Raw genomic sequence first — 17,409 nt, 5'->3', positions numbered from 1 at the left:
AGGATTTAGAAATATTTATTATCATGGCCCCCTATTATTTGCTATTATTGTCCCCCTACCAGCTAATTAAAGCCTTGATAATATAGGAGATGTCTGAATCTTATGGTTGCATGAAGGGAGGGGGTTATATAAAAGAAAAGCCATGTGAAATAAACTCTCTTAAGATATGACATTTTTGCATTCCTGTACAAATTGATTCATATGCATTTGGTTGTTTTTTGTCTTATTAATCTCTGTATTGATTGTAACTGTGTAAATTATTTCTAAAATGTCATGTTTTCTTGCAGAAGAGTATTTCCTGGGCTCTGTAGCAGAAATGTTGCAAGGACTCCTGTTCATCCTTCAGCACATCGGCCGGGATTAAGCACATATACTGCGCCAAGAATTGAACCAAAACCCAAAAGACCCAGGCTTCAGGGGTATACACCCGTAAGCTTTACTCCATTGGAAACATGGACACATGACGTGTGTATGCTTGCAAGATGTGATGAGAATACAACACCTGACAGAGAAAGAATGGAAGTCCTGATGAGAGCTGGCCTAGGGAAAATGAAGTTAGTTTTCCCGAACAAGAAAGCCACCCACTCTGAAGTTTGTAGTTTCCTTAATGAAAAATTCCCAAGGTTGAAAGATGGTGGTGGATTCGAGGTGTTAAGGGCTGTTGGTGGTGGTGGTGGATCCAGAGCTCTCCATTTAATCCCACCTGGGAAGGATGGGTATTCTTTGCCATATAAAAGAGCGGTTCTCTCAAGCGGCAGTATATATGAGGCCATTACAAGCTGACCTAGATGAATCGCCATTGTTACATCACGTGAGTTTCATAAAGTTTCTAGCAATACATTGCACTACACTACACTGCACTCACTGAACTGCACTATATTACAATTGCGCTGTGTATCTTCTTGATAGGATACCAGAAGTGGCCACCCAACTGTAAATTGTGTTTTTTGTAACAAATCCTTGGACTTTTCTGAAATTAAGATACATAGGCAGGAATGCCAGCAAAGGTAAGATTCTTTCAATAATTTCATGTAAAATATTGGTTGCATCTTTAATTGTATGTCCCAAAATTATACATTGTGCAAGACAGCAATATATTTTACCATATATACCCTTCAACTATTTAAACAGAAATACTGAAGGGCAGTCTTCACTTGGATGCACACCATCATCAAGTTCTGGTAAGATATTTGTAACTTGTAAGGATTCATAAGTCTCATATATATTATATATGTAGTGTTGTTGTGTCAGTCCCCTTATGCAAGTATATGTTTCTTACAAAGTATGTTTGCTTTTGAAATGAAATGAAATGAAAATAATTATGTTTGGAATTTCATTTTTAAAATTTGCAAAACTTCACATTTCTTTGTTAAGAAACATAAATGGTTAATGCCCCTTATGCTAATGTTAATATTCAATTATAAAACCAACTCAGATTGTATAATCAATTTTTTACAGAACCTGGGCATTCTGTTTTAGAGCAAATAGAGTCTGATAGACAGTTTGCTGAACTACTAGCTGAAGATGATGGAGATGAATTGGAATTGATAAAGTGCTGTGGAATCTCTGACCAAACAGAAGAATTGAAATGCTCATCACTACACGAGGCTCTCAATAAACTTTCATTGAAGACTCGACCTGAAACAGAAAAGAACATTGAGTTTTTTGTTCAGAGAAGATGCGTTTTGAAAAATGCCTTTGAAGATGTCAAAACATGCAAGATGATAACTAGTAAAGTTTCAGTCGAGTTCGTCGGAGAGCCAGCGGTTGACACGGGGGGCCCACGAAAGAAATGTTCTCGATTGCTTTTCGCCAATCTATTGATTGCAAGCTCACCAGAGGTGCTTTCCCGTATATCACCTTTCTACATGATCAGAATGCACTAGCTAGCGGCTATTACAAAGCATTCGGGCAATTGGTAGCCCTTTCACTTTTGAATGGAGCTGGCGGCCCACATCTTTTTTCTTCATGCTTGGCAAATTTTATTCTTGGCATAGAAAAAAAGTGTATTGCGGAAGAAGTTATCAAGGAGATTCCTGGTGATCAAGCTGAAATAGTTACGAAACTACAGAGCCTAAATGGATGCACAAACCCAGATGATTGGACGAAGGCCTTGTTGAATTTTGACGAACGCTTTGACATGGGGATAAACAGCGCAAAAATCTTATTCGGGGAAAAAGAGGAGCTAATACAAGCTGTTGCTAAACACATCATGATTAGCTCGGCATTGGAAGAAATTCATAGCTTTCAAGAAGGCTTGTCGACATTTGGTGTCTTAAGTGTCTTGAGAGAACACCCAGAAGAAGCATTCAAAGAGCTCACATACAGCCAGCTTTCCGTTGAAGATGTCAGAAAACCCTTCGTGCCGACATTCTCGGTCAAAGGATCGTCCAAGAGGGAAAAAGAAGAACTTGTAATCTTCAACTTCAACCAATTTCTGAAAAAGTGCAGCCAGGGAGAAGTTAGTAGAACTGTGCTGAACCTGGATGGCATACTTGGTGAACAACTTTTTGAAGAAGAGGCCACGCACATATTAACCCTGAACGATGTTTACCAGTTTGCAACTGGGTTGCGTTACCCACCTCCTGGTGGATGCAAAGGCACAGTGGAATTCATCCATGGTGCACTACCTGGAACACGTGCCAAAGGAAACACATGCGCCAATTCCTTCTGTTTTCCAATTACTTCCAGATATGCTAATGAAGATTATGGTGTCTTTATATCCAGTTTGGCTGATGATATCTTGGAAGGACCTGGATACGGTATGGTCTGATCTGCTTTCTAACCATGACCTTTGACGTATTATTGCAAGAACAAACAGTTGATATTGTTGTTTCCTTTTAATGTTTCATTCGTACAAAAAGACAAGGGTATATATTGTTTCATTCGTACAAAAAGACAAGGGGATATATTGAAAAGTTTACTGTACATGTTAGTAAGCTGTTGGAATTTTGTACTAAGTTTAAAGTATCTTTGCATTGTCTTAATGGTTCTGTTTTTTTATGGTAGGTTTTAAGTATAAGTACTTAAATATAATCATGGACTCGTCCAGTGACAAATATGCAGGCTTGATGATATAGATCAATACCATATGCTTCATCATGTGCAGTTGGATTCACTTGTACCTGCAACTCATTAAAGTCTCTATCTGACAATGGGTTTGTTACGTCTGGTAGATCTATGGGTGAAGTTTCCTCATTTGCATTATTTAATTCCTCACAGTCTATTCCATATTCACTCCAGTCCTGAAAAAAAGCCTGAGTTATCAACAAATGAATACCATATTTATTCCAATGAACACTCAAAATATAATAAAAATCCTGTTTAAATGAATGCCCCCCCCCTCCCTGTTCCAACACACACATTTATGAATAATAGTGTTAAGGTTGCTTTCGACTGCCACTCTAAAAACCAATTTACGTTTACATGTGAGTTCACTTTAATCACATCCTGCAATTATAGTACTAAGTATATTTACCTATAATACAAGCAAAAGGCATTATTACCTGCATTAATTCTTGTTGCAATTCAATCCCAGCAAGGTCAGAACTTCTAGAAAGCAGAGCAAGGCCACATATCCATAGTTGATTTGGTGTCTTATTTCCAGCTGTTCGTAAGGGATGATTATTCCATGATTCTACAAATCTCTGAAGATGTGCATTTATTCGTGGCTCAAAAATATAATGTAAACAGAACTTGTGGATGTTATTTGATAAATCTAAATAGCCATTTTCTTCTAGATATTGAAAGACAGAATAGTATATATACAGGCAAGCCACAAAGACATCTCGCCATAACCGTTCAATTCGCTGGTTATGAACGCTAGCACCCGTAATAAAACTTCCCCTGTTCGGCCCCCTCAAAGGGTGATTTAACATGTACCGTGCCACTTGTACATTCTCTCCGCCATGATCAGCTCTCACCCTGGAAGGAAGTCCATGTGTAGCAACTGCATTTGAAAAATGTGTTAAAACAGTATCAGCTCGGTTGTTTCCATTGCATGATAGGTACATAATTTTTCGCGAGTAACCATCCACGCACCCATGCACCACAAAATTCCATCTTGAGAAAAACAGTACATTAGTACGAATATCATATATGATACATATACATGTATATATCATACATGCAAGCAAAAGTATGTAGTTTTACCTTATCAATTTATGATTCCCATCCATATGCCATAACGACAGAGGGGCCCTTACACTGTATGATCGCCTGTGTGTGACACGAATTTGAAGTGCTCTAACAATAGTTCCTTCTGGATCACACCTTCTCATTGATTCTCTGATCCGAATTTCTTGAATTTTGTAACCTCTTGACAACAAATGTCCACGCATGCTTTTATAACCAGAATTGGGGAATTCTTGCAGTATGTTTTTTACCAAAATATCTAGGTCTTCATCAGTAAGTTTTTCATATGTATTACGTACTGACATTCCATTTTCCTGAAGTCGTCTATGAATAGTCTTCTGACAAACGCAGAACAAACTCGCGATGTCACTTACTTTAAATCCGTTTTTCAATAGGTATTCCAGCTGATCAATTGGTATATCAAATTTCGGTCTACCTTTAAATCCTGTTTTTGTGACTGGTGGTAAAATTGTAGCGAAACTCTCTGCTTGCTTGTCCACCGCGGCCGTTAACATATGTTGGGCTTCAAGTAGGGATGGTAGCAAACAATTTTCCATCGGTCCACCCAATCGCAATAGCAACATAATAAGCCATTCAACTTTATAATGAGCGTATTCAGCTTTGTTATCACAGTCTTGACTTTCCAATTTTCTTATGATGTTGTTCAGTATTTCCTTAATATTGATGTAAACTAACTCATTTGGCGTGCGGTGTTGTCCTTCCATTTTTTTTCACCTCAAATTCCTTTTTATCGCTTTCTTTTTTCACTCATTTTTTCGGTTGTCTTGTCTACAAGTACAAGATCTTTCTCCGCCATCTTGCTTTTATAATACAAAAGGTGGTTGTCATGTGATCAGTATTTTCGCGCCAAATTACAGATGAATTTTAATGCAATGGCTTCAACATTGCTTCCCCCGGATACGATATTGCACATTAACCTAACACATTAGGTCCCCGGACACAAGATGTTGCACCCGGACATGATATTGCATCATCGGATACGATGTTGCATCTCCGGATACAACGTATTACATATTCGGAAATGACATTACATCTCTGGACACAACGTGTTGTATCTCCGTATACGACATAACATCTCCAGATACGACATGTTACAACTCCGGATACGATATTGCATTGTTGGGTACGTTTCGGTCCGACCGCTTTCTGAAACATTCATCCTTCCGGCTATGACATCGCATCATATCGATTACAAAAGAGACTACAGCATAGTACACTGTACGGCATACAGCGTCTCACAATTTTGTCCACAATCCCCCTCCATAGTCATCTAAGTGGGGTTGCGGCTCGAATACAGGCTGAAAACCCTGCAGCTCATCGTATTCATTGTGCAAATCACAGGTTGGACCTAGCGTTAAAATCGTGTACACATCAAAGTGAAGTCATTGGTGATTCTTTGAGTTTCGTGCAGGATTTAGCTGTCTTTATTCGACACTCGCCGCTGAGAATGGCTACATACGAAAGTATTGCAAAAGAACTGGATCCTGACGAATCTGTTGATAGTCTCCATATTTTATGCCCAACTCGATGGACTGTGAGAACGAGATCAATCGCAGCAGTATTGAATAATTACCAGGCATTACATTCTACGTTGCTGAGTATTTCGAAAACGGCAAGTGACCGAGAAAAGCGTGACAAAGCAGCAGGACTTGCAACGAAAATGACCGAGTTTAAGACCTTTTTTGGTTTGCAGTTCGCAATGAACCTTTTCTGTGTCTGTGAACAGCTCGCGACTACAATGCAGACCAAAGGAATCCTTGCACGCACTGTGATGGTTGGAGTGCGTGCTTTAAAGGACAACTTGCAGCTTCAGAGAGATTCTTACAATATCTTTTTTGATCAAACAGAAAAGAAGGGGGGTGCTGTTAGTATGGTGGAAGAGGCAGTTCTTCCTCGTCAAAGAAAGGTTCCACGACGGTTACAGGACGGAGATGCTGTGGAACATCAGCATGACTCGGTGAAATCACTGTTTCGAGCTCGGTACTATGAGGCAATTGACCTAATCCTTGCAGAACTGAATAGGCGATTTTATGAAAGGTCATATGCACCTCTTCAGCACATAGAGAAGACGTTATCCTAAATGCTGCTAACAGGGATCCATGTGATATAAGCGATGACTTCAAAGAAAAATACAACAAGGAAATCGATTTTGATCAAGTAAACATTGAGCTTAAATTTCTTCCTGGTATAATCAAGCAATGTCTACCAGAGGTTAGACGTGTGACTACAATGGATACCGTGATATCCGCAGTGACACAAGGGCAAAATGGCGCATTTGTTGTACCGAATCTCGCTCGTCTACTACAAATCTACCTGCTGGCTCCAATGAGTGCCGCTCTGCTGAAAGGTCTTTTTCAGTTCAACGACGCATCAAAAATTATCTGAGGAGCACCATGACACAGAAAAGATACAATAATCTTCTTATGCTTAATATTCACAAAGAAAGAATAGATAACGTCGATCTTAGGGACCTTGCTAAGGCATTTGCAGAAAAAAATGACAAAAGAATAAGATTTTTTGGTAAATTCCACTGAACTAAACAACTGCCACAAACATCAATCCTCGTCGTGCTTTTACTGCGTTACCGAATACAGATCTTATATGGGATTATATATTATAAGTTATAACATTCAAAGTTCCAAAATTTTCTTGTTAAAGTTCATGTTAAAATTTTAAACTCTCATTATATGATGAGACAGCATACAACATGGTCCGCGCACCATGCGGCTATAATACTCACAATTATTATATGACATTTATATTAATATTAATATTATCATATTAAAAGGTAACAATACTTTTTGAAAATACTACGAATTTGCTGTTTTAATGTAGCTTGCATTACAAATGTGAAATACAAACACAAACTAAATTCATATTTTTAAGACAAGACAAGAATTGAGCTGTTTGGCAACCGAAAATGAATTAACCTGAGGGTGCCCTTTTTCTATGAAGAAGTGCCCCTGAAAGCATGTGCCCCCCCAACTTTAACTTGCTTCCTACGCCACTGTTTTTTAGTAAAATGCCACCGAAGTTCCACTATTTTCATTGTTTATTTCGCCATGTTTGCTTGTGTACTTGGTGTAATATACAATGAAATGTACTCGTTCCAGGACCAAATTATGCTATTTTTGCACGGACGATTGAATAATTTGGCGTTAGCTAAGTAAAAACGCACGCGTTTGCTTTAGTTTTTCAAAAAAATATGGTCATACCTTGTATGAAAGACGTCTGTGCCTAAAGTATCATATAAAGTTCCTTGTCTTTGCTGAAATATTACCAATTTATATATCCACTTCATTGTTTGTTTCATGGTGTTGCGCACCAAAAATCAACAGCATAGGGTTTTGGTGTAGGGTTAGGGAACGACCCTACATCTCTGCTAGGATTATGCGCAGACGAAATGCACTCTACTTCTGTCACCCACTTTGAGAGAATGCCGAGACAGAGGGCTGGGGCTAAAGTCCCTCCCGCTTTTAGTCAGAAAACGGTCCCGGGGCTTTGCTTTGCACAAAATCATATTGTACTGAATTCAATTTAGGAAACAATAGTTCACTAAAATCAGAAATCATCTATGTCATCAAGGTCTCCATCGTTCGAAATTCTCTCGAGTTCACAGTCACTATCTTCTTCATCCTCGCCAGCGTCACCATTCCGACAGTCAATGCAGGAACACAAGTCGGTGCACTTCAGTCCAGCCTTCTGGCACGAGCATCGCCTAGATTCGCACCCCGTTTTGCACTTGCAATTAGTGCATTCCAGCAAATAATCTGGGGCTGCAGGACGCGTCATCCATTGGATTTCTATCTCCCCTTCAGAAAGCTTCCAGCCATTTCCAATTGGACAAAGAATGGCCATAAGAATGGCCATATGTGCCAGAAGACAACGAGTAGCAAATATACACTTGGGGTGGTTTCATGTACCACTGAGAACAGTAGAAATGAGGAATGAAATTTATGTTTACAATCGTAATGATGTTTACCTGAATATGCATGGAAACCAGGCAAGCATTGGCACAATTTTTCCCCAAGAGCATCGACAACAGCGTTAATACGTATGGTGCGGTATCTTGTTCCTGTTCCAGTCGTTAGAAACAGGTCTTTTGGTCCCAGCTTTTGCTGTATTGCAATGCAAATGACGAAGACATCGGTGTCAGGACTCCTAATAGTCACAGAATCACACGTGTTCGACGCATGTTTGGCATGCAACAACAAGCGTGTGTCAGCTTCTTCGTGATCGCTTTCGAGCTCAACACATTCGTTACATTGATCAACATCGTCGGCAGATGTACCCGAAGAAAATACGTGGCATTTTTCTTTTGATGTGACGTACATCTCTAAAATACCATGCAGTTGTGCTGTTTTAAATGTCCTCCAATGCTCACTTAGGAACACCATCAACGACTATTAGGAGTCCTGACACCGATGTCTTCGTCATTTGCATTGTAATACAGCAAAAGCTGGGACCAAAAGACCTGTTTCTTACGACTGGAACAGGAACAAGATACCGCACCATACGTATTAACGCTGTTGTCGATGCTCTTGGGGAAAAATTGTGCCAATGCTTGCCTGGTTTCCATGCATATTCAGGTAAACATCATTACGATTGTAAACATAAATTTCATTCCTCATTTCTACTGTTCTCAGTGGTACATGAAACCACCCCAAGTGTATATTTGCTACTCGTTGTCTTCTGGCACATATGGCCATTCTTATGGCCATTCTTTGTCCAATTGGAAATGGCTGGAAGCTTTCTGAAGGGGAGATAGAAATCCAATGGATGACGCGTCCTGCAGCCCCAGATTATTTGCTGGAATGCACTAATTGCAAGTGCAAAACGAGGTGCGAATCTAGGCGATGCTCGTGCCAGAAGGCTGGACTGAAGTGCACCGACTTGTGTTCCTGCATTGACTGTCGGAATGGTGACGCTGGCGAGGATGAAGAAGATAGTGACTGTGAACTCGAGGGAATTTCGAACGATGGAGACCTTGATGACATAGATGATTTCTGATTTTAGTGAACTATTGTTTCCTAAATTGAATTCAGTACAATATGATTTTGTGCAAAGCAAAGCCCCGGGACCGTTTTCTAACTAAAACCGGGAGGGACTTTAGCCCCAGCCCTCTGTCTCGGCATTCTCTCAAAGTGGGTGACAGAAGTAGAGTGCATTTCGTCTGCGCATAATCCTAGCAGAGATGTAGGGTCGTTCCCTAACCCTACACCAAAACCCTATGCTGTTGATTTTTGGTGCGCAACACCATGAAACAAACAATGAAGTGGATATATAAATTGGTAATATTTCACCAAAGACAAGGAACTTTATATGATACTTTAGTCACAGACGTCTTTCATACAAGGTATGACCATATTTTTTTGAAAAACTAAAGCAAACGCGCGCGATTTTACTTAGCTAACGCCAAATTATTCAATCGTCCGTGCAAAAATAGCATAATTTGGTCCTGGAACAAGTACATTTCATTGTATATTACACCAAGTACACCCGAAAACATGGCGGAATAAACAATGAAAATAGTGGAACTTCGGTGGCATTTTACTCAAAAACTGCGGGTCTGGGTAAGTGACAACATTGATAATCGTATTCAGCGTGTCAAAATCTATAGATTTATGTAAAGAAAGTGTATTTAGCGAATGATGGCAGCGGAAATCGTTCTCTGAGCGACTTTTGACGCCACAGAATACGGCCTAGTTTGTTGTTTTTTGTGCGAGTGACATATAGGTCTAACTTCGTGAACTTCTAAGCTATTTGTGACGAAAAAAATGGACAAAAAACAAATTTTGCTTACCTGTCAAAAGTCTTCTTTCTAAATTTTCTCACATTTCTTTTTTCGGTCAAGTTGTCGAGTATACAATAATTTTTTTTTCAAAAATATTTTCCTCTCACGGTCACGGTCTATATAGCCAGCTTTTGTCGTTTCAAAAATTTGAAAGAGAACCCCCCGGCTTTGTGAGATTTAGAAGTTCCCGCTAAATTTTTTTTCACGTCAGCCAGCCAATCATATTGCGTGTTTGCTGTGACGTAGGGCAGGGTGATGGGATCCCGACGGCTTTTCAAAAAATTCAACGAACAAGTACGATCGTACTACGTACAGGGTGAGTTAAAAAAAACTGACACTTTGAAATTCAAATTAGCCGCGAACTTATGGCTGGAATTTGACAATTCCCATTGTGTATACTATCAACAAGACGTGGTTATTAATGCGAAAGTGTTTAAACCAATTGAACTAATTCCACGTTCTTTTTTATTACAGAGCTTAGAATGCATTTTAACTCCCAAAGGGAACAAACTTTATGTTCTACTTAATTAATGGGTTCACTTATTTGATATGCTTCGTATACCCATAAGATATTTTAGGCAACTTCTGTCTCATTACAGCCGAGTATACAGTAGGACCAGTAGACACATTGCAGCTAATTTGAATTCGAAAGGTGTCAGTTTTTTTTTACTCACCCTGTACAGGGTGTCCCAAAAAAAACGAAAACTATTGAAATCACTCATTGTTAAAATTTGAATGCCGTGTGCACGAATTTTAGCCCATGGGGATTTAATGCAACTCAGTAAAATGCTAAATGCTTTGTGTTGCTAGAGAAAGGGGACATGTCGAAGGTCATGGTGATTGAGATGCACATTTAAATATTGTTAATAAATATCATTTTTGCGTACGAGCAAATTTTACTGCATCATATGCATGCATAAAAATGCTTATGGCAAACATTTACACACTTGTGGGTCCCAACAGAGTGCTTAGGCATTCAAACTCTAACAATTACATTGTTATGAGTGATTTCAATAGTTTTCATTTTTTTTGGGACACCCTGTATAGGGACCAGGAACTGCGTGACCGAGTTTAATTTCTGAACTGCATTGTATTTATAACAATGGAGAGGACAATGTATTTCTAATCGTTTCCGTTTACTTATACAGGGTGTATCAAAAAAAAGGAGACCTTTAGAAATCAAGCTATTGTTAAAATTTGAATGCCTTTGCAAAATGATTGATATGTGCAAATACATATGCTGAACCATAGTGCGTGAAATATTGATGGCATGCATGCATACATTAGAAAATGAGTTGACGTTTGTACACAAGATTGTCTGCTCCTGGGAATTTGAAAATAACTTTAATAGCATAAGGAAAAATAACGACCCAAAAATATTCAAATGACTAAGCACACTACCAGTACAAAAATGGTTCAACTGACTTCGGAGCAAAGAGTTTTTGTAGTCTTAACTTATACCCAGCCTGCCGTCATCAGAAAAGCAGTTCGCGAGAAATGCAGGCCGCGTTTGAGGTCATGGTCCATGACATTCAGTTCTTTTGATGTTAAATTTATCAGTAATTTTCAATTCGGATCGAAATGTTAAGTGAATCTGTGTTAGATCAAGTTGTAATTCATTCCTGACTCATGTAAACATTTTAACAATAGCTAGGGTTTGTAAAATGGGATGCTGAGCCATTCCGGATTCAAAGTCAATCTAACTCATGTGAACAGCCCTAATACTCGCGCGCAGTGTTAAAAATTAATGAACAAATATTTGTTCATGTTTTAAAGGAACAGCTAAAACAATCTACCACGCATGTTATTGCTTTTGTGCTTAGTCGTTTGTGCTTAGTCATTTGAATATTTTTGGGTGAATACAGGGTGTCCCAAAAAAAAGTCCCCCCTATTGAAATGAAGCTTTTGTTGGAATTTGAATGCATGATCAACGCAGTATAGTGTGTAAATAGCATAGATTAGGTTGAGGCATTCAAATAAAGGGTCTTCTTGCTTGCAATTGGGTTTATCATAATATTAAGGCAGCAGACAATCTTGTGTACAAACTTCAATTCATTTTCTAAAGGTCTCCTTTTTCTAATATGTATGCATGCATACCATCAATATTTAACGCACTACGGTTCAGCATATGTGCAAATGCAATTGAAAAGGCATTCAAATTTTAACAATAGCTTGATTTCTAAAGGTCTCCTTTTTTTTGATACACCCTGCATGTATATAGGCTGAATATTAAGTATTATGTATATATTATTTGCTGCAAATATATCAAGAATTGCTTGTAACTTGCTTCAAAGGTCAAAAGTAAAAATTCGAACTCCGTCAATCGATGCGGAATAATGCTTAGAATAATTGTGCCAAGTTTCATTCCGATCAAACAAGTAATGAAAGAGCCTTAGGGTTTTTTTTAAAGAGCGTCGCCCCCTAACAACAACAAGATTAGCAGCGGTTAGGGACCATGCAGTTCCTGGTCCAAAAAGTGTTTGTATTTTCGTAAATTTCACATATTTGCAATGGCTTTAAAGACAAACAAATGTTTCGGAAATGTTTTAGGAGAGTCAGTTCCCACATAGATTTAGTTTTTTGTGTATATTTTTGTGTTAAAGTACGAGTATTTTCATGTGTAAGTTTGTGTACGTAATTCGTAAATGTGAAAATACGACAAAGAGTTGCCAACCTTATATTAATATATCAGTGGATTCGAAGATTGAAGAGTAAGAAGTTGCAGTAATTTATGCGCTGTGGCCGCGAGGGAGACTGCTGCCTAGAACCCCACCAAAAAAAAAAATAAAAAAAAAACAAAGCCGAATTTATGACCTTGTGTCTACCGACCCAAGGTAATTATATACATTTAGTATAATTTCAGTATTGAAAAATGGCCTTTGAGCATTCTGATTGGCTCCCTCAGCAGTAACTCTGAGGCAATAGTTACTGCTCAAAGCAGTCTGAGCAGTAACTATTGCTTTTCCCCAAAAAAACATGGCTGAAAATACTCAAAATCAAAATTATATTCATAAAATAAACACGTGTATCAGTTGTATTTATAAATAAAACTTTTTCAATACTGAAATTATACTAAAACAATTAGTCGCCTCAGGCTCGGTGATTACAAGCCTATATTCACTTCGCCTTCGGCTCAGTGAATATAGGCTTGTAATCACCTCGCCTTCGGCGACTAATTGTTAAATATAATAGCATGACGTAACGGCAGTGACCGGGCTGCCTGTGATTTTATTCTGTAATTGCAGTCGACGCCGGCGGCTAAAAGTTTTATACTTTATAAATATAGTGTGTATTTTTTATACCAAAATTCAAATTACACTTTCAAAAACACTTTTTGAAGTTAAAGCAAAGCCAAAGGTGTAATAGCCCTTCACAGGTTTATGCGTTTGCATAAAAAGCTGAAAATTTAACAAATAAACGGCATACAAAGCTGAAAAGTATACAAATACTGCTCATTCTTACCGCGAAACAAATACGAAATAAACAAAGTAAACACGTACCCTTTGTCTTTGAAAACATTTATAAGCTTGCGGATTATTAATTATTCCTCTTACACGGCTTTGTCTTGACTGTATCCACGTTCATCTTTGCTATCTGTCATGCTTCATATATCTTGTTTCTTCTCGTTTTACTTTCTTTGCACAAAGTTTATGAAACGCTTTTATAAAATAACATGTATACAGGGTGTATAAAAAAAAATGTCCCAAATGTAAAAATTCCGTTTTTCAGGATATTTTGCAGAATTTAGCAAATTTTTGTGTTCCTAGAGATAGTTAAGACTTATCTAGTATACCTAGGCCAAGTTTGGTTTTTCATTAACAAAATTATGTTACCGGGGGGGTGGTTCCTTTCCACTGATATTGAGAGGGCTTGCGCGCGAAAATGTAAAGCTGAAATTCAGATATTATTTAGCTGTCTAAAAGTAGGAAAGCTTTTTAATAAACTGTCAAAGTTTCAGGAAAAATAATGCATACTGGGAGCAACGCGCGACCCCTAAATGTGACAAATATTTCATTGCGCGCAGTGGATTAAATGCATCGTTGATTTTAGCGTGACCGATCTCATACAAGGTGGGCAAATGAATACATTAAAGCGAGAAACTGAACACAAAAACAAAGCGATTTATTCGTGATGTAAATCCTCAGCATGTCTACCATTTCATTCTAAGCAAACTGCGGCTTGTCTGAGCATACTAAACACTGAACAGCGAACCATTTGTCTGTCGATTCGCCTAGATTTGCCGGTGGTAGCGTAGGCGATTTGCAAGAAAGAATCTCGAACGAAATGGATAATTTGAGGCAGGACAGACAAATGTGGTTCGCCGTTCAATGTTTACCATGCTCAGACGAGCCGCAGTTTGCTTAGAAAGAAATGGTAGAAATGTTGAGGATTAACATCAAGAATAAAAATCTTGTTATTAAATCGCTTCGTCCTCTTGTTCAGTTTCTCGCTTTAATTTATTCATTTGCCCAGCCTTGCATAAGATCGGTCACGCTAAAATCAACCATGCATTTAATCCACTGCGCGCAATGAAATATTTGTCATTTTTAGGGGTCGCGCGTTGCTCCCAGTTTGCATTATTTTTCCTGAAACTTTGACAGTTAATTAAAAAGCTTTCCTACTTTTAGACAGCTAAATAATATCTCAATTTCAGCTTCCCATTTTCGCGTGCAAGTCCTCTCAATATCAGTGGAAAGGAGCCACCCCCCAGTAACATAATTTTGTTAATGAAAAACTAAACTTGGCCTAGGTATACCAGATAAGTCTTAACTATCTCTTAGGACACAAAAAATTGCCAAATTCTGCAAAATATCCTGAAAAAATTTTACATGTGGGACATTTTTTTTGATACACCCTGTATAACGCCTGTTCTGATTGGTTGAAGCCCGTGTTTGGATCAGGCCATCCAAACACGGAAACCATTAAGTAAATGTATATTACAAAAATGTTTACGAAATGACAGTTAAATTGCTGACGTTCTCATTGAAATACAAACTTTCTGTCTTAGCCAATCAGAACGTTCGTTGATTACCAGACGTTACTCGCACATGCGCATAACTTACAAAACCACCAAACGTCGACCGTCCATGACATAGAATTTGGACACTGAGCTATATATTCGCCTATGTTCTACCGGGTCCTGGGTGTAATTCCTAATCTCCGAGCGGAATTAGTACCCTCGCAGGCGCTCCGCGCCCGAAAATTGCAGCAACTTTTATAAAATTGCAGCAGCGATATTTGAAATTGCAGCAGCCACTCTATAAAATTGCAGCAGCAATAACTAAACTTGCAGCAACTTTTATAAAATTGCAGCAGCAACTCTATAAAATTGCAGCAGTGATAACTAAAATTTCAGCAGCCAATGTATAAAATTGCAGCAGCGACTCTATAAAATTGCAGCAGCCACTGTATAAAATTGCAGCAGCCACTCTATAAAATTGCAGCAGCGATAACTAAAATTGCAGCAACTTTTATAAAATTGCAGCAGCGATAACTAAAGTTGCAGCAACTTTTATATAATTGCAGCAACTTTATATAAAATTTTCACAAATTGTTTATATTTAGCAATAATATATAATTTTAAGCATGTCCCCTATGGGCCACCGTAATTTTGCCTCTTTGAGAAAGCATTCTTCGTCGTCTTCGGACTCGCTACCGAGAAGTTTTTTTACAACAACAATTTCATCGCGAAATTTTGCTTTCGACACTGTCCCAAAAGCCCCATGTCCAACAACTTCTAAAGTTTCAACTTGAGCGTATTTAAACGATGGCAAATTATAGTTTTTTTGACGTGTTTTTGTCTTTAAAGTTGGAAGCTTAAAAGCCATGTTTGATGTTTAATAAACAGAAGCCTGAAGCTGTTGATTCTCAAGTGACGGCATGTCTTTGTTCTCAGACTTTGTTACATTTCGTAAGTCCTTAGCGTAACGAAATGAAACAAAATACAAGAACATGGCTTCTGAAATATTTTAGGTTATTCGTTATCAAAAAACCAATGATTTTCCGAACTTATGCTGTTATGCATATGGTCAAACTGAAGCGAAAATTGGACATAGGGGTTTGAGACGTTCACGAAAGCAAAATAAGTCAACGAGAATTTAAGGCATTTTGCCGCTTGCCTTTTAAATACCTTTCAATTTTGAACTTCATGGACCAAAACGACAGATTCGAGTGAAATCGCTTTCCCGAAGGAACATGATTATTATGATGACTTTGTGCCAAGTCAAAAAGGACCGGAATTTAAAATGATTATATTTCGTGCCCACCCGCACCGTGCAAGATCGAAATAATTAAATCTGTAATCTGCGGTTATTCTTCTAACTTTAATTATTTTTCGATTAATATTCTTTCATGTTTGCATGGTGACAGTCGAAAAGTAATTTAGCTTGTAGATGCACCACAAGATGCTGGTACAGGTACACCACTGGTGTACCTACAAGCTAAATTACTTATTTTTCGATTGTTTGATAATTTACCCGCATTTTCTACCATTATCCGCAAGAATTTACCCGCATTTTCTACCATTATCCGCAAGAATTTACCCGCATTTTCTACCATTATCCGCACGAATTTACCCGCATTTTCTACCATTATCCGCACGAATTTACCCGCATTTTCTACCATTATCCGCACGAATTTACCCGCATTTTCTACCATTATCCGCAAGAATTTACCCGCATTTTCTACTATTATCCGCAAGAATTTACCCGCATTTTCTACCATTACCCGCAAGAATCTATCCGCATCCGCCTATCCGCACCCGCGTTTTCTACCATACCAGTACGAGCTTGGTATGTCGTTTTAAGCCGGTTTTCCACTAGCGATATTTTTCGCGCGAAGCGACTTTATTCCTTTGTATTTGAGCAATTTGTTCCAGATGGTTGCAGTTGAGAGCTCTGGAACAAAAGTAAAATGTCGATTCGAGCGAAAAATATCGCTAGTGGAAAACCGGCTTTACAAGGAGCTAACCGACCGTTTAAGACTTTACATCATCGCTTAAACTTTAAAAAGAGTTCTCAAAAGTGTACTTCAGAGTTTTGATAAAACAAATATCACTTTGCAGCTTATATAGTCGCTAAAATCATTGAATAAAATAAATAATCGAAAAACAACATTTGACGTTTAGTGCTTGTATGGTTATTATAATTATTTGTGCTGTTTTGATGTTTTGAAGGTTTAGCTTTAGAAAAGTTTAAAACTCACTTAAACTGCAACGTAATGCAGCAGGCAAACAGGTGATTTCTGTTCACCTTTACGACTGTCTTTTTTCCCCAAAAATTTGCTCTAGTTATTTTATATTAGCATAGAAACTTAGGTCTGGGTAGCGCACGAAATATTTTGCTTCGTTTAATTAATAACTAATTTAGTTACACATTTCCGCACGTAATACAAAATTTGCGAACTTCGCATGGCTATATTTTCCGTATTTTACAAAATTTCGCAGCCAAACATTGCATTTG

General features: G+C 38.2%; 2 protein-coding genes across 3 annotated transcripts; one reads left to right on the top strand and one right to left on the bottom strand.

Annotated features, from left to right (window-relative positions):
• The first annotated feature begins 736 nt into the window (after nt 1–736).
• Nucleotides 737–2,860, top strand: LOC114538408. 2 transcript variants are annotated; one of them, XM_028559588.1, is made up of 4 exons: nt 737–811; nt 910–1,007; nt 1,132–1,181; nt 1,459–2,860. In XM_028559588.1, exons 1-4 carry the CDS (start codon nt 764–766, stop codon nt 1,884–1,886), a joined length of 624 nt encoding a protein of 207 aa, XP_028415389.1. In that variant the 5' UTR covers nt 737–763; the 3' UTR covers nt 1,887–2,860. The 2 variants fall into 2 exon arrangements, with proteins under 2 accessions (XP_028415389.1, XP_028415388.1); XM_028559587.1 differs by having other exon boundaries at nt 738–1,007.
• A 145-nt stretch (nt 2,861–3,005) lies between these two features.
• LOC114538407 lies at nt 3,006–5,389 on the bottom strand. The gene is made up of 3 exons (XM_028559586.1): nt 4,153–5,389; nt 3,507–4,062; nt 3,006–3,245 (listed from the first exon to the last, which is right to left on the bottom strand). The coding sequence occupies exons 1-3, from the start codon at nt 4,857–4,859 to the stop codon at nt 3,027–3,029; spliced, it is 1,482 nt and encodes a 493-aa protein (XP_028415387.1). The 5' UTR covers nt 4,860–5,389; the 3' UTR covers nt 3,006–3,026.
• Nucleotides 5,390–17,409: the final 12,020 nt, after the last annotated feature.

Source organism: Dendronephthya gigantea, unplaced genomic scaffold, assembly GCF_004324835.1.
Source record: "Dendronephthya gigantea isolate DGI-Jeju-01 unplaced genomic scaffold, DenGig_1.0 000183F, whole genome shotgun sequence".
NCBI lineage: Eukaryota > Metazoa > Cnidaria > Anthozoa > Malacalcyonacea > Nephtheidae > Dendronephthya > Dendronephthya gigantea.
This window is presented reverse-complemented; position numbering and strand designations above follow the sequence as displayed.